Source organism: Rhinoderma darwinii, chromosome 11 (assembly GCF_050947455.1).
Source record: "Rhinoderma darwinii isolate aRhiDar2 chromosome 11, aRhiDar2.hap1, whole genome shotgun sequence".
Classification (NCBI taxonomy): domain Eukaryota; kingdom Metazoa; phylum Chordata; class Amphibia; order Anura; family Rhinodermatidae; genus Rhinoderma; species Rhinoderma darwinii.
This window is the reverse complement of record NC_134697.1, coordinates 88,574,375-88,595,766: the sequence shown is the minus strand read 5'-3', so window position 1 is coordinate 88,595,766 and position 21,392 is coordinate 88,574,375. Positions and strand designations below refer to the sequence as shown.

Here is a 21,392-nt window from a genome sequence, read left to right as displayed (position 1 = left end):
CTGGGGAAGACCCTGACACACTGTCCATATATGGGCAGCGATGTCAGGGAATTCCACAGAGTCCCGGAGCAGAGCCTGTACTAGCGCTCTGCCCGGGACTCCGGCTCTGGGGAAGCCCCAGACATCGCTGTTCATATGTGGACAGCGATGTCAGGGAATTCCACGGAGTCCCGGAGCAGAGCCGACACCAGCGCTCTGCTCGGGACTCCGGCTCTGGGGAAGCCCCAGACATCGCTGCTCATATGTGGACAGCGATGTCAGGGAATTCCACAGAGTCCAGGAGCAGAGCCGACACCAGCGCTCTACTCCGCTCTGGGCAAGACCCTGACACACTGTCCATATATGGGCAGCAATGTCAGGGAATTCCACAGAGTCCCGGAGCAGAGCCGACACCAGCGCTCTGCCAGGTACTCCGGCTCTGGGGAAGCCCCAGACATCGCTGTTCATATGTGGACAGCGATGTCAGGGAATTCCAGAGTCCCGGAGCAGAGCTGACACCAGCGCTCTGCTCGGGACTCCGGCTCTGGGGAAGCCCCAGACATCGCTGTTCATATGTGGACAGCGATGTCAGGGAATTCTCCACAGAGTCCCGGAGCAGAGCCGACACCAGCGCTCTGCTCGGGACTCCGGCTCTGGGGAAGCCCCAGACATCGCTGTTCATATGTGGACAGCGATGTCAGGGAATTCCACAGAGTCCAGGAGCAGAGCCGACACCAGCGCTCTGCTCCGCTCTGGGCAAGACCCTGACACACTGTCCATATATGGGCAGCGATGTCAGGGAATTCCACAGAGTCTCGGAGCAGAGCCGACACCAGTGCTCTGCCCGGGACTCAGGCTCTGGGGAAGCCCCAGACATCGCTGTTCATATGTGGACAGCGATGTCAGGGAATTCCAGAGTCGCGGAGCAGAGCCGATACTAGCGGCTCTGTGTCCCGCGGGCCGCAGATGACAGCCCCAGGGGCCGCATGCGGCCCGCGGGCCGCGTGCTTGAGACCCCTGATCTAAACCATACCCTGAAAATACAGGGATAGCCAGGATAATCTTACCCATAGAGTGTCCTTAGCTGTATCCCTATGGTCACTGTGTGCGCCCCGACGCGCGTTTCGCAGATGTCCACTGTATCAAGTGTCCAAGAGAGGTTTAACGACATGTCTCATGTACAACATTAGCCTAGACACATCAGGCAGTATCAAAATGTCAGTGGGACTCTATGAACTCTGCAGAGCACATCCCTGGGGCGGTTCGGGTCTCTGGTGCTAGGACCCGCTGAGCGATGGACCCCGTTAAGGGGTCCTCCACAAGACGGTCCAACTTTTTATTAAAGATGGAGGTCACCGTATCGTGCAATTCCTCCGTTGCTACAGATTCGGGGATACCATGCAACTCAAGATTGTTACGCCGTCCCCTGTTCTCGACATCGTTAAGATGGAAAGCAAATTCTTTCTTACGCACTGCTTGTGCACTCACGGTTACAAATGGACACAGCCAGGTCAGAAACACATGCACCACACGCCACTCCCCTCAAGAATGGTGGGCGTGGCTATTATTATTTAAAGCACCTGCTCACTCTCCTTCATCAGCGTTTCTGACCTGGCTGTGTCCATTTGTAAGTATGGCCTTTTTTCTGTGTTTTTGTGGTATATGTCCCCTTGTTTTTATGTTTTGTTTGCACTCACGGTTGCAGCGAGTGATGTGAGATCAGAGACGAGTGACACATTGTGGTTCTTTAGTCGAGTGACCCGGTCACCTAGAGAGCGCACGGTCAGCGAAACTTCCTGCAAGGCTTTGGCCTGCTCCTCTTCCAGGCGCACCATGTGAGCGTCCATGGCCACCCTTGTGGGGAGAGCTCTCACCATCTCCCACAGTTCGGTAAGAGTGCGGTCCACCTGGGTACTTGTTTGTTTTACAGCAGGGGTAGCTGCGGTGCAGAGTGGTATACTACCGAAGTTTCCTGAGAGCGTTCATTTGGCACGCACATGTCAGGAGCAGGGCGGACACCTTTACAGGTTCAGATGGCCGGTTGTCTTTTGCTCTCTGCTGGGGCATCGCTGGTTGCAGGAACCGATCCAGAGAGGGATCACGAGAGGCAGCAGGGATTCCGGTCTTTGGTTTTCCCCTTGGCATGTCTGGCCATGCAGGCGAGGGTGAGTTACAAGAGTAGTTCAGCTGGAGGTGTCCGGAGCTCCGAGAAGTTGCTGCCTCACGCCGCTATGCCCCAGACAGGATGGTTCTAGGTTCAATCTCAGTGAATTGCTTATGGAGCTCATTCTCCCACTCCCTTATATCGCCCGGCTTTGGGCCAGAGTTCTGTAATAGTAATAGTGGGTAAGTATCGGACATAGATTTGGCTGGAGGTGAAGTATAATCAAGGAGTTTCTCCAACCAATTCAAATTTCTACGTGGAGAAGGTAAAAGACGCGGGAACCTCCTACAAATTTCTCTAAAAGATAATCCATGCAAAAACGTTAGTTCCATATTGTCACTTCCAGGTAACAAAGACGAGATGTCTGGAAGAACGTTGGGAACAAATAACTTTTATAGGGGATCTGAGAAGTTGAGACCAGGGAGCCGTGATGTCCATTAATTCATCTGTACACCAAGAGGGGATAATTCCAATTTACATCAAAGCTGAGGGCATATCACTCAGGCTTAAAGATTTGGTCAGGCCTAAATTGACCTTAATCGTGGTTGTGCCTCAGGAACTCCAGTAATAGGAAACCCCTGAAGTCAATGACAATATATGTAGGAAAGCTGGGTGACAGGACATTATATATAGGAAAGATGGGTGACAGGACATTATATATAGGAAAGCTAGGTAACAGGACATCATATACAGGAAAGCTGGGTGACAGGACATTATATATAGGAAAGCTGGGTGACAGGACATTATATATAGGAAAGCTGGGTGACAGGAAATTACATATAGGAAAGCTGGGTGACAGTACATTATATATATAAAATCTGGGTGACAGGACATTATAAATAGGAAAGCTGGGTGACAGGACATTATATATAGGAAATCTGGGTGACATGGCATTACGTATGGAAAAGCTGGGTGACAGTACATTAGATATAGGAAAGCTGGGTGACAGGACATTACATATAGGAAAGCTGGGTGATAGGAAATTACATATAGGAAAGCTGGGTGACAGGACATTACATATAGGAAATCTTGGTGACAGGACATTATATATAGGAAATCTGGGTGACATGGCATTACGTATGGAAAAGCTGGGTGACAGGACATTACATATAGGAAAACTGTGTGACAAGACATTAGATAGAGGAATTCTGGGTAACAGTACATTATATAAAGGAAAGCTGGGTGATGGGACATTATATATAGGAAAGCTGGGTGATATCACATTATATATAGGAAAGCTGGATGACAGGACAATATATATAGGAAAGCTGGGTGACAGGACATTACATATAGGACAGCTGGGAGACATGGCATTATATATATAGGAAAGCTGGGTGACGGGACATTACATATAGGTAAGCTGGGTGATATTACATTATATATAGGAAAGCTGGGTGAGAGGAAATTATATATAGGAAAGCTGGGTGACTGACATAGGGAAAGCTGGGTTACATGGCATTACATATGGAAATGCTGGGTGACATGGCATTACGTATGGAAAAGCTGGGTGACAGGACATTATATATAGGAAAGCTGGGTGACATTACATTGTATATATGAAAGCTGGGTGACAGGACTATATATATAGGAAAGCTAGGTGACAGAACATTATATATAGGAAAGCTGGGTGACATGGCATTATATATATATAGGAAAGCTGGGTGACAGGGCATTATATACAGGAAAGCTAGGTGACAGGACATTACATATAGGAAAGCTGGGTGACAGGACATTATATATAGGAAAGCTGGATGACAGGACATTATATACAGGAAAACTGGGTGACAGGACATTATATATAGGAAATCTGGGTGACAGGACATTATATATAGGAAATCTGGGTGACAGGACATTATATATAGTAAATCAGGGTGACAGGACATTATATATAAGAAAGCTGGGTGACAGAGCATTAAATATAGGAAAGCAGGGTGACTGACATAGGGAAAGCTGGTTGTGATGACACATATGGGAAAGCTGGGTTACATGGCATTACATATGGAAAAGCTGGGTGACATGGCATTACATATGGAAAAGCTGGGTGACAGCACATTACATATAGGAAAGCTGGGTGACAGGACATTACATATAGGAAAGCTGGGTGACAGGACATTATATATAGGAAAGCTGGGTGACATTACATTGTATATAGGAAAGCTGGGTGACAGGACAATATATATAGGAAAGCTGGGTGACAGGACATTACATATAGGAAAGCTGGGTGACATAGCATTATATATATAGGAAAGCTGGGTGACAGGGCATTATATACAGGAAAGCTGGGTGACAGGACATTACATATAGGAAAGCTGGGTGACATGACAGTACATAAAGGAAAGCTGGGTGACAGGACATTACATATAGGAAAGCTGGGTGACAGGACATTATATACAGGAAAGCTGGGTGACAGGACATTATATATAGGAAAGTTGGGTGACAGGACATTATATATAGTAAACCAGGGTGACAGAACATTATATATAAGAAAGCTGTGTGACAGGACATTATATATAGGAAAGCTAGGTGACATTATATTGTATATAGGAGATCTGGGTGACAGGACATTATATATAGAAAAGCTGGGTGACAGGACATTATATATAGGAAAACTGGGTGACAGGACATTACATATAGGAAAGCTGGGTGACATGGCGTTATATATATAGGAAAGCTGGGTGACAGGGCATTATATACAGGAAGGCTGGGTGACAGGACATTACATATAGGAAAGCTGGGTGACAGGATATAATATACAGGAAAGCTGGGTGACAGGACATTATATATAGGAAATTTGGGTGGCTGGACATTATATATAGTAAACCAGGGTGACAGTAAATTAAAAAGGAAAGCTGGGTGACAGGACATTACATATCGGAAAGCTGGGTGACGGGACATTACATATAGGTAAGCTGGGTGATATTACGTTATATATAGGAAAGCTGGGTAACAGGAAATTATATATATGAAAGCTGGGTGACATGACTTACATATGGGAAAGCTGGGTGACATGGCATAACTTGTGGAAAAGCTGGGTGACATGGCATTACGTGTAGAAAAGCTGGGTGACAGCACATTACATATAGGAAAGTTGTGTGAAAAGACATTATATTGAGGAATACAGGGTGACAGTACATTATATAAAGAAAAGCTGAGTGACATGGCGTTATATAAAGGAAACCTTGGTGACATGACATTATATATAGGAAAGCTGTGTGACAGGACATTATATATAGGAAAGCTGTGTAAAAGGACATTATATAGAGGAATGCTGGGTGACAGTACATTATATAATGGAAAGCTGGGTAACATGACATTATATATAGGAAAGCTGGGTGACAGGACATTATATATAGGAAAGCTGGGTGACATGACATTATATATAGGAAAGCTGTGTGACCGTACATTAAAAAAGGAAAGCTGGGTAACATGACATTATATATAAGAAATCTGGGTGAGAGGAAATTATATATAGAAAAGCTGGGTGACAAGACATTATATATAGGAAAGCTGGTTGACAGGACATTATTTATAGGAAAGCTAGGTGACAGGACATTATATATAAGAAAGCTGGGTGACATTACATTGTATATAGGAAAGCTGGCTGACAAGACATCATATATAGGAAAGTTGGGTGACAGGACATTATATATAGGAAAGCTGGGTGACAGGACATTGTATTTAGGAAAGCTGGGTGACAGGACATTACATATAGAAAAGCTGGGTGACAGGACATTACATATAGGAAAGCTGGGTGATAGGATATTACATATAGGAAAGCTAGGTGACAGGACATTGTATATAGGAAAGCTGGGTTAAATTACATTAAATATAGGAAAGCTGGGAGACAGTACATTATATATAGGAAAGCTAGGTGACAGGACATTGTATATAGGAAAGCTGGGTTAAATTACATTGTATATAGGAAAGCTGGATGACAGGACATTATATATAGGAAAGCTGGGTGACAGAACATTACAAATAGGAAACCTGGGTGACAGGATAGTATATAAAGGAAAGCTGGTTGACAGGACATTATATATAGGAAAGCTGGGTAACATTACATTATATATAGGAAAGCTGGGTGACGTGACATTATATATAGGAAAGCTGGGTGACGTGACATTATATATAGGAAAGCTGGGTGACGTGACATTATATATAGGAAAGCTGGGTGACGTGACATTATATATAGGAAAGCTGGGTGACAGGACATTATATATAGGAAAGCTGGGTGACAGGACATATATTGGAAAGCTCAGTGACATGGCATTATATATTGGAAAGCTGGGTGACAGGACATTATATATAGGAAAGCTGGGTGACAGGACATTATATAAAGCTATATTATATACTGCTTCCGATGATGTGTGTACTATTGTGACATCACTGCTGTAATCTGCTCCCTGTGATGTGTGTCCTATTGTGACATCACGGAATCTGTAGGAGTATTGAGCGATGTTACAGTGGAGGGGATTAGTCTGGATATATAGAGGAGAAGAGCTATATCTCCAGGCCATCATGCTGTTGCGATTACTTCTCATTGTGAATGTGCTTTTAGCGTCTGTGGAAGGCGCTCCTATCAATTTCCGCAAATATGAATCATTTGCGAAGAATCGGATAAGTAGAGGTAAGTGCGTCACTAGATATACGGGTGAATAAGGGGTTAATGCTGTGCGGACTGGTCACTAATCTGATAGGGCTCATCCACGTGGTCAGTCCAGTAACATATAGATCAGACCTGGACGCCTAAGGCTGGACTCATACACAGCAGTTACTTGTGTTTTATACGGCACTTTTTTGTGCCCACAATTTTTGACAAATGTTACGTTAAAGTCTATAATAAAATATAAGAACGTACATAGAATTTTGTTATTCGCTGTTTTTGTTCCGCTTATAGGGTGAGTGGCATTTTTTTTCAAATCACAGCATGCTCAAGGTAATGCGTTTGTTTCTGCCGATTATCAACACTTAAAAAACGCCTGAATTTTTTTTTAAATGGTCACAAAAAAACTCAAACAAAAACACATTTAAACTTACTTTTAAAAATGCTGGAAATGGATTGGATGGATTGGATGGATGGATGGATGGATTGGATGGATGGATTGGATGGATGGATGGATTGGATGTATGGATGGATGGATGGATTGGATGGATGGATGGATGGATGGATTTGGATGGATGGATTTGGATGGATTGGATGGATGGATTGGAAGGATGGATGGATGGATGGATTGGATGGATGGATGGATGGATTGGATGGATGGATTGGATGGATGGATGGATGGATGGATGGATGGATGGATGGATAGATATCCAGTTTAGATCCCATATAACCAGTCACTCCTGACAATCTTGGGGACATTCATCTTTATTCCAAACTTGTATTACATGAATAATAATAATAATAATAATAATAATAATGGAGTTTATCTGAACACTTATATGGTTTCTCCTTCTTTTTCAGTACATACTACTACTCCTATTACTACTACTACTCCTATTACTACTCGTACTGAGACTCCACAATACTTTTGGAATAAGTTCATTGTGGTTGCTGCGTTTTCTGCCATCAACTTCCTCCTTGTAACTTTTTATGGCGTCGCCTGTTACATCAGATATAAGTGAGTATTGTAGATAATGATTTCATGTCCGGCCTTTTACCTCCGACTTTCACGCACAGCCGCTGATTATTCAGTTCCGTCCATAGGACGGTGCAACCAGGGGCGTAACTAGGAAAGACTGGGCCCCATAGCAAACTTTTAACTGGGCCCCCCCCCTCCCCTGGGCATCACACAACCCCCCTTGTACATAGTGCCTCCCTATAGATTCCACCACACAGCGCCCCCTATAGATAGCACCATACAGCCACCTGTAGATAATGTCATACAGCCCCCCCTATAGATAACGTCATACAGCCCTCCCCTGTAGATAACGTCATACAGCCCTCCCCCTGTAGATAACGCCATACAGCCCTCCCCCCTGTAGATAACGTCATACAGCCCTCCCCTGTAGATAACGTCATACAGCCCTCCCCTGTAGATAACATCATACAGCCCTCCCCTGTAGATAACATCATACAGCCCTCCTCTGTAAATAACGTCATACAGCCCTCCCCCCTGTAGTTAACGCCATACAGCCCTCCCCCTCTAGATAACGTCATACAGCCCCCCTGTAGATAACGTCATACAGCCCTCCCCTGTAGATAACATCATACAGCCCTCCCCTGTAGATAACATCATACAGCCCTCCCCTGTAGATAACATCATACAGCCCTCCCCTGTAGATAACGTCATACAGCCCTCCCCTGTAGATAACATCATACAGCCCTCCCCTGTAGATAACATCATACAGCCCTCCCCTGTAGATAACGTCATACAGCCCTCCCCTGTAGATAACATCATACAGCCCTCCCCTGTAGATAACATCATACAGCCCTCCTCTGTAGATAACGTCATACAGCCCTCCCCCTCTAGATAACGTCATACAGCCCCCCTGTAGATAACGTCATACAGCCCCCTTGTAGATAACGCCATACAGCCCCCTTGTAGATAACGTCATACAGCCCTCCCCTATAGATAATGCCATACAGTCCTCCCCCTGTAAATAACGCCATATAGCCCCTCCCTGTAAATAACGCCATACGGCCCTCCCCATGTAGATAACGTCATATAGCCCCAAACACCCCCCTTGAGTTAACGCCATACAGCCCTAAATCCCCCCTGTAGGTAAAGCCATGCAGCCCCCAACCCCACCCAAAAAAAAAACGGCCTATAGTTTGTCCTACAAAAGACATGCATCCCCTATCCACAGGATAGGGGATACATGTGTGATCGCTGGCAGCGATAAGGAGACCGGGGGACCGAAAGTCTCCTTATCGCTGGGTGTCCCAGCGATCACACATGTATCCACTACCCTGTGGATAGGGGATGCATGTCTTTTGTAGGAACAACCCCTTCAGTGGCGTCGCGCTGTAGCAGCCATAACAGCTGCTAGCGGAGCCTCCGGCCATGGGAAGGGGGGCCCGTGCCGGCGGGCGGCACGGGCCCCTTCATGCTGTGGCCCCCGTAGCAGCCGCTACGGCTGCTACAGTGGTAGTTACACCACTGGGTTCAACATTTCGGCAGAATAAAGTGACTTTCCAGCAGCTCAGAAAATATAATTGATTCTTCCGAAAGGTTGCACTTTATTGCTCCAAGACGTTCCTGTGATGCTGAGATGTATTTGTAGTTATGAATATTGGCGGGGGTGTAACTGTGTTCCCTTTCCAGGGTTCCCCCAGCACATGACTCCTCAGTGCCGTATTTATGGGCTACACAGGAGTCTATATAGGAAATACTGCACCCCGCCCCGCCCCCCCCCCCCCCCCTCCGGGTATAACATGATCCAGTAAAAGGGGCCACGCCAGAATATAATGAGGACACATTAACCTCTATGTATAGAATATAATGGGGACACATTACACCTCTATGCACAGAATATAATGGGGGTACATTACACCTCTATGCACAGAATATAATGGGGACACATTACACCACTATGTACAGAATATAATGGGGGCACATTACACCTCTATGTACAGAATATAATGGGGGCACATTACACCTCTATGTACAGAATATAATGGGGACACATTACACCACTATGTACAGAATATAATGGGGACACATTACACCTCTATGTACAGAATATAATGGGGACACATTACACCACTATGTACAGAATATAATGGGGGCACGTTACACCTCTATGTATAATATAATCTGGACACATTACACCTCTATGTACAGAATATAATGGGGGCACATTACACCTCTATGTATAGAATATAATGGGGACACATTACACCTCTATGTACAGAATATAATGGGGACACATTACCCCTCTATGTAGAGAATATAATGGGGACACATTACACCTCTATGTACAGAATATAATGGGGACACATTACACCTCTATGTACAGAATATAATGGGGGCACATTACACCACTATGTACAGAATATAATGGGGACACATTACACCTCTATGTACAGAATATAATGGGGGCACATTACACCACTATGTACAGAATATAATGGGGGCACGTTACACCTCTATGTACAGAATATAATGGGGAAACATTACACCTCTATGTACAGAATATAATGGGGGCACATTACACCACTATGTACAGAATATAATGGGGGCACGTTACACCTCTATGTATAATATAATGTGGACACATTACACCTCTATGTACAGAATATAATGGGGGCACATTACACCTCTATGTATAGAATATAATGGGGACACATTACACCTCTATGTACAGAATATAATGGGGACACATTACACCTCTATGTACAGAATATAATGGGGACACATTACCCCTCTATGTAGAGAATATAATGGGGACACATTACACCTCTATGTACAGAATATAATGGGGACACATTACACCTCTATGTACAGAATATAATGGGGGCACATTACACCACTATGTACAGAATATAATGGGGGCACATTACACCTCTATGTACAGAATATAATGGGGGCACATTACACCTCTATGTACAGAATATAATGGGGAGACATTACACCTCTATGTACAGAATATAATGGGGGCACATTACACCTCTATGTATAGAATATAATGGGGACACGTTACACCTCTATGTACAGAATATAATGGGACACATTACACCTCTATGTATAATATAATGGGGACACATTACACCTCTATGTACAGAATATAATGGGGACACATTACACCTCTATGTACAGAATATAATGGGACACATTACACCTCTATGTATAATATAATGGGGACACATTACACCTCTATGTATAGAATATAATGGGGACACGTTACACCTCTATGTACAGAATATAATGGGACACATTACACCTCTATGTATAATATAATGGGGGCACATTACACCTCTATGTACAGAATATAATGGGGAGACATTACACCTCTATGTACAGAATATAATGGGACACATTACACCTCTATGTACAGAATATAATGGGGACACATTACACCTCTATGTACAGAATATAATGGGGACACATTACACCTCTATGCACAGAATATAATGGGGGTACATTACACCTCTATGTACAGAATATAATGGGGACACATTACACCACTATGTACAGAATATAATGGGGGTACATTACACCTCTATGTATAGAATATAATGGGGACACGTTACACCTCTATGTACAGAATATAATGGGGAGACATTACACCTCTATGTACAGAATATAATGGGGGCAAGTTACACCTCTATGTACAGAATATAATGGGGACACATTACACCTCTATGTACAGAATATAATGGGACACATTACACCTCTATGTACAGAATATAATGGGGGCACGTTACACCTCTATGTACAGAATAAAATGGGGGCACATTACACCTCTATGTACAGAATATAATGGGACACATTACACCTCTATGTACAGAATATAATGGGGGCACATTACACCTCTATGTACAGAATATAATGGGGAGACATTACACCTCTATGTACAGAATATAATGAGGGCACGTTACACCTCTATGTACAGAATATAATGGGGACACATTACACCTCTATGTACAGAATATAATGGGGGCACATTACACCACTATGTACAGAATATAATGGGGACACATTACACCTCTATGTACAGAATATAATGGGGGCACATTACACCTCTATGTACAGAATATAATGGGGGCACGTTACACCTCTATGTACAGAATAAAATGGGGAGACATTACACCTCTATGTACAGAATATAATGAGGGCACGTTACACCTCTATGTACAGAATATAATGGGGAGACATTACACCTCTATGTACAGAATATAATGGGGAGACATTACACCTCTATGTACAGAATATAATGGGGGCACGTTACACCTCTATGTACAGAATATAATGGGGAGACATTACACCTCTATGTACAGAATATAATGGGGGCACATTACACCTCTATATACAGAATATAATGGGGACATGTTACACCTCTATGTACAGAATATAATGGGGGCACATTACACCTCTATGTACAGAATATAATGGGGAAACGTTACACCTCTATGTACAGAATATAATGGGGACACATTACACCTCTATGTACAGAATATAATGGGGACACATTACACCTCTATGTACAGAATATAATGGGGGCACATTACACCTCTATATACAGAATATAATGGGGAAACGTTACACCTCTATGTACAGAATATAATGGGGAAACGTTACACCTCTAGGTACAGAATATAATGGAGACACATTACACCTCTATATACAGAATATAATGGGGGCACATTACACCTCTATGTATAGAATATAATGGGGGCACATTACACCTCTATGTACAGAATATAATGGGGAGACATTACACCTCTATGTACAGAATATAATGGGGAGACATTACACCTCTATGTATAGAATATAATGGGGACACATTACACCTCTATGTATAGAATATAATGGGGACACATTACACCTCTATGTGCAGAATATAATGGGGGCACGTTACACCTCTATGTACAGAATAAAATGGGGGCACATTACATCTCTATGTACAGAATATAATGGGACACATTATACCTCTATGTACAGAATATAATGGGGACACATTACACCTCTATGTATAATATAATGGGGACACATTACACCTCTATGTAGAGAATATAATGGGGACACATTACACCTCTATGTAGAGAATATAATGGGGACACATTACACCTCTATGTACAGAATATAATGGGGACACATTACACCTCTATGTACAGAATATAATGGGGACACATTACACCTCTATGTACAGAATATAATGGGGACACGTTACACCTCTATGTACAGAATATAATGGGGACACGTTACACTTCTATGTACAGAATATAATGGGGGCACGTTACACCTCTATGTACAGAATATAATGGGGGCACGTTACACCTCTATGTACAGAATAAAATGGGGGCACATTACACCTCTATGTACAGAATATAATGGGGGCACATTACACCTCTATGTACAGAATATAATGGGGAGACATTACACCTCTATGTACAGAATATAATGAGGGCACGTTACACCTCTATGTACAGAATATAATGGGGACACATTACACCTCTATGTACAGAATATAATGGAGGCACATTACACCACTATGTACAGAATATAATGGGGACACATTACACCTCTATGTACAGAATATAATGGGGGCACATTACACCTCTATGTACAGAATATAATGGGGGCACGTTACACCTCTATGTACAGAATAAAATGGGGAGACATTACACCTCTATGTACAGAATATAATGAGGGCACGTTACACCTCTATGTACAGAATATAATGGGGGCACGTTACACCTCTATGTACAGAATATAATGGGGAGACATTACACCTCTATGTACAGAATATAATGGGGGCACATTACACCTCTATATACAGAATATAATGGGGACATGTTACACCTCTATGTACAGAATATAATGGGGGCACATTACACCTCTATGTACAGAATATAATGGGGAAACGTTACACCTCTATGTACAGAATATAATGGGGACACATTACACCTCTATGTACAGAATATAATGGGGACACATTACACCTCTATGTACAGAATATAATGGGGGCACATTACACCTCTATATACAGAATATAATGGGGAAACGTTACACCTCTATGTACAGAATATAATGGGGAAACGTTACACCTCTAGGTACAGAATATAATGGAGACACATTACACCTCTATATACAGAATATAATGGGGGCACATTACACCTCTATGTATAGAATATAATGGGGGCACATTACACCTCTATGTACAGAATATAATGGGGAGACATTACACCTCTATGTACAGAATATAATGGGGAGACATTACACCTCTATGTATAGAATATAATGGGGACACATTACACCTCTATGTATAGAATATAATGGGGACACATTACACCTCTATGTGCAGAATATAATGGGGGCACGTTACACCTCTATGTACAGAATAAAATGGGGGCACATTACACCTCTATGTACAGAATATAATGGGACACATTATACCTCTATGTACAGAATAAAATGGGGACACATTACACCTCTATGTATAATATAATGGGGACACATTACACCTCTATGTAGAGAATATAATGGGGACACATTACACCTCTATGTAGAGAATATAATGGGGACACATTACACCTCTATGTACAGAATATAATGGGGACACATTACACCTCTATGTACAGAATATAATGGGGACACATTACACCTCTATGTACAGAATATAATGGGGACACGTTACACCTCTATGTACAGAATATAATGGGGACACGTTACACTTCTATGTACAGAATATAATGGGGGCACGTTACACCTCTATGTACAGAATATAATGGGGGCACGTTACACCTCTATGTACAGAATAAAATGGGGGCACATTACACCTCTATGTACAGAATATAATGGGACACATTACACCTCTGTGTACAGAATATAATGGGGGCACATTACACCTCTATGTACAGAATATAATGGGGAGACATTACACCTCTATGTACAGAATATAATGAGGGCACGTTACACCTCTATGTACAGAATATAATGGGGACACATTACACCTCTATGTACAGAATATAATGGGGGCACATTACACCACTATGTACAGAATATAATGGGGACACATTACACCTCTATGTACAGAATATAATGGGGGCACATTACACCTCTATGTACAGAATATAATGGGGGCACGTTACACCTCTATGTACAGAATAAAATGGGGAGACATTACACCTCTATGTACAGAATATAATGAGGGCACGTTACACCTCTATGTACAGAATATAATGGGGGCACGTTACACCTCTATGTACAGAATATAATGGGGAGACATTACACCTCTATGTACAGAATATAATGGGGGCACATTACACCTCTATATACAGAATATAATGGGGACATGTTACACCTCTATGTACAGAATATAATGGGGGCACATTACACCTCTATGTACAGAATATAATGGGGGCACATTACACCTCTATGTACAGAATATAATGGGGAAACGTTACACCTCTATGTACAGAATATAATGGGGACACATTACACCTCTATGTACAGAATATAATGGGGACACATTACACCTCTATGTATAATATAATGGGGACACATTATACCTCTATGTAGAGAATATAATGGGGACACATTACACCTCTATGTAGAGAATATAATGGTGACACATTACACCTCTATGTACAGAATATAATGGGGACACATTACACCTCTATGTACAGAATATAATGGGGACACATTACACCTCTATGTACAGAATATAATGGGGACACGTTACACCTCTATGTACAGAATATAATGGGGACACGTTACACTTCTATGTACAGAATATAATGGGGGCACGTTACACCTCTATGTACAGAATATAATGGGGACACATTACACCTCTATGTACAGAATATAATGGGGACACATTACACCTCTATGTACAGAATATAATGGGACACATTACACCTCTATGTACAGAATATAATGGGGACACATTACACCTCTATGTACAGAATATAATGGGGACACATTACACCTCTATGTACAGAATATAAAGACTTGTCTATAGTCATAATGTCGTCATATCTCTAATCCACAATATTTCTTCCCTTATTACAAGACAATCGAAAACTAAATCCACGAGAGATGTTGAGACCCAATGTTCAATGGACGAAAATAGAGAGAGAAACGGCAAAAAAAACGGTAAATAGAGTTTATCAGATGTGACATATTAATATCTATCTACATAAAACAATTTATAGGAGGTTTATATCACGTGGACACTGGGAATATTCTGCTTTGTCTCTTTCATTATATGAAATGTATTTATAGAAAAACAATCTAATCTATGAGCACATTTTACTAAAGTCATCACAACTGTGCACTATATCTCAATGTATTTCCCAATGACTGCCTCATATTGAAGAGGATGGAGTAGTCCCGCTACTCCCATCATCAGGAGCCATTCTCTGTAACTATCAGCCTTCTTGTGGCATAACACGACATCAAATACAGTTATTCCCACATCCACCAAAGGTAATAAAGTGTAACTCCACCTTACAGTAAAATCCTCCACTTTATAGAATATTCACTACTACACTCAATATAACCACCGCTCCAGGATTGTAGATTTCATCGTCTTCTCTATATCACGGCCATGTTCATTATATAAATGTATATTGTGTCGGGTGATGATTCAGGAGCGTGGTTATGCAGGAGACTGGAGGGGTCAGTCATGTCCACAGAGGGTCTCGGAAGGATTTAGTGAGGAACCCAAGATGTAGAGGCAGCTGTGGGGGTTGTGATCTTTTATTCTTGGCATTTACTTTGTCTTTAGGGGATTTCAATTAATAAACTACAATAAACTTATAGACGATTTTATTTTATAATGACTGATTTCAATGTTCTGTGTTACAGCAAAACACGAGGACAAAATAAATATTATAGACGAGGATGCCCCTCATAGGCTGGCTGAAAAAAGTGATGTCATTGAAGACTCTCAGATCTCCATGCCGGGATCCGATCATGTGACCAACAATATCAGCCCAGAGGATGTGGACACCTCTGATATTATAACCAATGATGCTCCTCCCGGGCTGGCTGAAAAAAGTGATGTCATTGAAGACAATAAGATCTCCATGTCTGAAACAAATGATGTGACCATGAATACCAGCCCAGAGGACGTGCAGACCTCTGATATCATGACCGATAATGTTCCTCAAGGATTGGCTGAAAAAAGCGACACCATTGAGGACACTCAGATCTCCATGCCTGGATCCAATCACGTGACCATGAATATCAGCCCAGATCATGTGGACACCTACTCTGACAGTAAGTTCTTACAGCTTTTATTCTTAAATTTAGCCCAATAATATTAATAATAATAATTAGTATTAGTATTTCTATAGCGCCAACATATTATGCAGCATTTTATAAATCAGATGTTTCATGTACAGACAAAATAAGTTCATGTACAGTCAAAATCAGACATAACATAGAGACAAACTAAATAACAAATCAAACTATAGGGGTGAATCTGCTCGCAAGAGCTTGTACACAATCTGAGGAAATACGGGTGACACAAAATGTTAAAAGTGCTTATTTTGTACAGTAGTCCAGACGACTTTTATACTAAATAGGGTAGAACACAGGGTGGCAGACAGAGATGAGGGAGGAGGTAGTACACAGGGTGGCAGACAGAGATGGGGGAGGAGGTAGTACACAGGGTGGTAGACAGAGATGAGGGAGGAGGTAGTACACAGGGTTGTAGACAGAGATGAGGGAGGAGGTAGTACACAGGGTGGCAGACAGAGATGGGGGAGGAGGTAGTACACAGGGTGGTAGACAGAGATGAGGGAGGAGGTAGTACACAGGGTTGTAGACAGAGATGAGGGAGGAGGTAGTACACAGGGTGGTAGACAGAGATGAGGGAGGAGGTAGTACACAGGGTGGTAGACAGAGATGAGGGAGGAGGAAGTACACAGGGTGGTAGACAGAAATGAGGGAGGTGGTAGTACACAGGGTGGTAGAAAGAGATGAGGGAGATGTATGGAGGTGCAGCCCTAGGGAGCGCTTTGTAAATGAGAGTAATAACATTATATTGAATTCTAAAGTAAATGGGCAACTAATGTAGTGACTGGCACAGGGTAGGGGCATTGGTGTAGTGGTCCATTATAGTGACTGGCACAGGGTAGAGGCATTGGTGCAGTGGTCCATTATAGTGACCGGCACAGGGTAGAGGCATTGGTGTAGCAGTCCAGAGCAGTGACTGGCACAGAGCAGAGGCATTGGTGTAGCGGTCCAGAGCAGTGACTTGCACAGTGTAGAAGCATTGGTGTAGTGGTCCAGAGCAGTGACTGGCACAGAGTAGAGGCATTGGTGTAGTGGTCCATTATAGTGACTGGCACAAGGTAGAGGCATTGGTGTAGTGGTCCATTATAGTTACTGGCACAGGGTAGAGGCATTGGTCTCCAGGGCAGTGACTGGGACAGAGTAGAGGCATTGGTGTAGCGGTCCATTATAGTGACTAGCACAGGTTAGAAGCATTGGTCTCCAGGGCAGTGACTGGGACAGAGTAGAGGCATTGGTGTAGCGGTCCAGAGCAGTGACTGGCACAGGGTAGAGGCATTGGTGTAGTGGTTGGTCAGGAAGATGAGCCTGGCGGCTGCATTTAGCATTGACTGTAGAGGGGAGAGTTTAGTGAGGGGAAAACTGACAAGTAAGTTACAGGAGTCAAGGCGAGAAGGAATCGGAGGAACAATAAGGGCTCATTCAGACGAGTGTGTATCTCGTCCGTGTGACAGCTGTTAAAACATGGCCGTCACACAGACTCATCTATTTCAATAGGGCCGTTTACACGACCGTTGTTTTAACGGAGCGTGTGAAAGGTCCGTGAAATGTCCTATTTTACTGCGTGTCATGCATCCCTACATAGACTCTAGTCTATTGGGGATCTGTGACAACGCATGCCGCATGGGTGGACCTCGGACCTGAAAAAACTGCAGTCTTTCACATCCGAGGTTGGCTACGTTCATCTAAATGTAGCTTAAGAGTTTTAGCCGTTTCCACAGTAAGAAAAGGGCAGATGCTGAAGATGTTTTTTAGATGCAGGAGACATGACCATGCAAGTGTTTGAATATAAGGAGTAAAGGGAAGATCTGAGTCCAACATAACCGCAAGACAGTGGCTGCTGCCTAGGACCTTGTTAGAATCTTTCTTCTTTGTGCTCTTACGTTCATCCTTTAGGGTCTGTTTACATCTGCGTCATGACTTCCATTTATACCAATTTCGGATCAGATTTTTATAAGTCCCACCCCTTATGATGTCCGTTTTATGGGACTGTCCAGAAAAAAACAGAACTTATTACTGGTGAAAATGAATAAGTGTGAATCTTCTGATTGCCACCATAAAAAGTAACATCAGTTGTTCTAGTTTATATTGTGTGGATAAAAAAAACTGTCGACGCTCTGATGTTGGTGACAATATATTAGGGAATTGTTGCTTACGCCATTTCCTAATATTTGACAGTGGAGTAGACACTATGTCCATTATATTAACAGGTAATCTTATAGACTGCATCTTTTTTACAGAAAACCAAGAGGACAAAGAACGTCTTCACCATCTTCCAAGTACTGATGAACATCTTGGCCAGAATAAGGAAGAAGCTGGATTTAATGTCTCTAAGACCTACACACCTACAGACACAGCCAGTTATTCCTCACCAAGGCAGCAATTACATGAACATCTTCTGGCATATTTCCAAAAAAGGAATGCCTCGGCTGAGTCACAGAGCTAAACCTTGAAAAAAAAAGAGACAATTTCTCTGGCTGTAACTCGGCTGAGTCACGGCTCAAAACATCTCACAACATGGACAATTTCTCTGGCTGTGGCTCGGCTGAGCCACAGCTCAAAACTTCGCAAAAAATAGACAATGTCTCTGCCTGTGGCTCGGCTGAGTCACAGCGCTATACCTTGCAAGAAAAGATAAATGTCTCTGCCTGTGGCTCGGCTGAGTCACAGTGCCAACCTGGACAAGAGTGCCACCGATTTTTGGCAAATACCAACAGAACAACGATTGAAAAATTGAATACCCTTCATTCCCATTATACCAACAGAAGAGACTGCAGTTACAAACCGTCTCAAGATGAAAGGAGGATTTTCAAGACTGGCATGTACATGACTGCTTCTGGTTACACCTTACATGTCTCAGAATATTCCTAATTGTATACCAGCTTTATGGAAAAAAAATTGTAGTCATGATATTTCAATAAAAACATTGAGACCTAAACAAAGCGTGTTATTTTCTAAGTAGCACATTACTATAGTGACTGTAACCTGAAACTTATTGATATACCACACTCTGGACTATTAGGTATAGAAAAATTCTGCTGAAAGTCATAAAATCGAATATGAGGATAATTCAGCATAGAAATCTAGGGAGCGGATCAAAAAGCAGCTCTGGCATGATGAGTTTTGCTCAGTCACTCTCCTCGCTACTCCCTTAACCACGCAGCGTCAACCGTCACAGCGGTAGGCTCTTAAAATGACAAAAATGTATAAAAAAATTATAAAATCTAATCAATAATTTATATCTACCCCAAAATGATTCTATTAAAAATATAGCTCATCCCGCAAAAAACAAGACCACATACGGCTTTATTGTCTCTCTGAATGCGGTGATGCAACAATTAAAAACTCTGCCATAAGAGGCTCGGTAATGAAAGGGGGTAAACCCTCCGGTAAAGAAGTGGTTAAATATGTAAGCCAAAATAATAACAGAAGAAGGAAAATAAACATGCAAAACAGATCCAAAACAATAATTAAATACAGTGACTCACAGGTGATGTCTTCTCCGTTTAGAGTCGTACACTTTCCTTTTCTAACTGGCCAAGACCACTATAACGACTTAAAGGGAATCCGGGAGCAGGGAGAGTTGGATTAACTTCTTAACGCTCCATGACGAATATATTTATCATGGCATCAAACCGTCACCGTGTCTTAGTGCATAGTGACAAAGCTATGATGACAGCTGTCACAGACAGCTGACCATCACCGCTAGACGCCCCGGGACCAATGAGAGTAGTCCCGGGTCGGCGATCGCTCTGATTGGTCAGTAAATTTTCAAGGAAGGACCAACCAGAGCAATGTCCTATTTAAATTACGCGGTGGGAGAACGGGGGCTATAATCCCCGCTGTCAGAGACAGTAGAGGAGCACAGCTAGCCGCTGCGGGACAAGTAAGAGCAGTTCTGGTTCGGCGATTGCTCTGATTGGTCCGTGAATTTTCAAGGACCAATTAGAGCAATGTTGCTCCTGGATGTACTATTAGGTCATGATGAGTATATAGATATAGGAGAAACAGAGTCTGTAGCCAATATATTATCAGAAAATATCAAAACAAAGCTTTATTTAAATATGCAAGATAACAAACATTTAAAAAGATATGTATAACAGGAGAAACTCAATAAAAAATGACATAGAGATACATCAGGAGAGCCAGAGTCATAAATATTAAGCCCTTGTTGTATAGGTTTGCAGTAGGAATATCACTGGTATGAAATATGGTAGTTTGAACTCAGTGAGTGTGTTGATGCTACTAAGGGACATAAATGGTCCAGAAAAAGAGCATCATGTACTAAAAAAATGAATCTAAACCATACCCTGAAAATACAGGGATAGCCAGGATAATCT

General features: G+C 42.4%; 1 protein-coding gene across 1 annotated transcript; it reads left to right on the top strand.

The window, feature by feature from the left end:
- Positions 1–6,636: 6,636 nt before the first annotated feature.
- LOC142663740 (uncharacterized) lies at positions 6,637–19,974 on the top strand. The gene is made up of 5 exons (XM_075842562.1): positions 6,637–6,770; positions 7,608–7,764; positions 15,824–15,906; positions 16,621–17,034; positions 19,293–19,974. The coding sequence occupies exons 1-5, from the start codon at positions 6,662–6,664 to the stop codon at positions 19,496–19,498; spliced, it is 969 nt and encodes a 322-aa protein (XP_075698677.1). The 5' UTR covers positions 6,637–6,661; the 3' UTR covers positions 19,499–19,974.
- Positions 19,975–21,392: the final 1,418 nt, after the last annotated feature.

What these genes read in the sequence shown, in the direction of transcription:
- LOC142663740 (XM_075842562.1), top strand. Translation starts at nt 6,662, where the DNA reads ATGCTGTTGCGATTACTTCTCATTGTGAATGTGCTTTTAGCGTCTGTG. An exon ending in GAAGAATCGGATAAGTAGAG is followed by an intron (nt 6,771 to 7,607) that starts GTAAGTGCGTCA and finishes CTTCTTTTTCAG; the next exon opens with TACATACTACTACTCCTATT. An exon ending in TGTGGACACCTACTCTGACA is followed by an intron (nt 17,035 to 19,292) that starts GTAAGTTCTTAC and finishes TCTTTTTTACAG; the next exon opens with AAAACCAAGAGGACAAAGAA.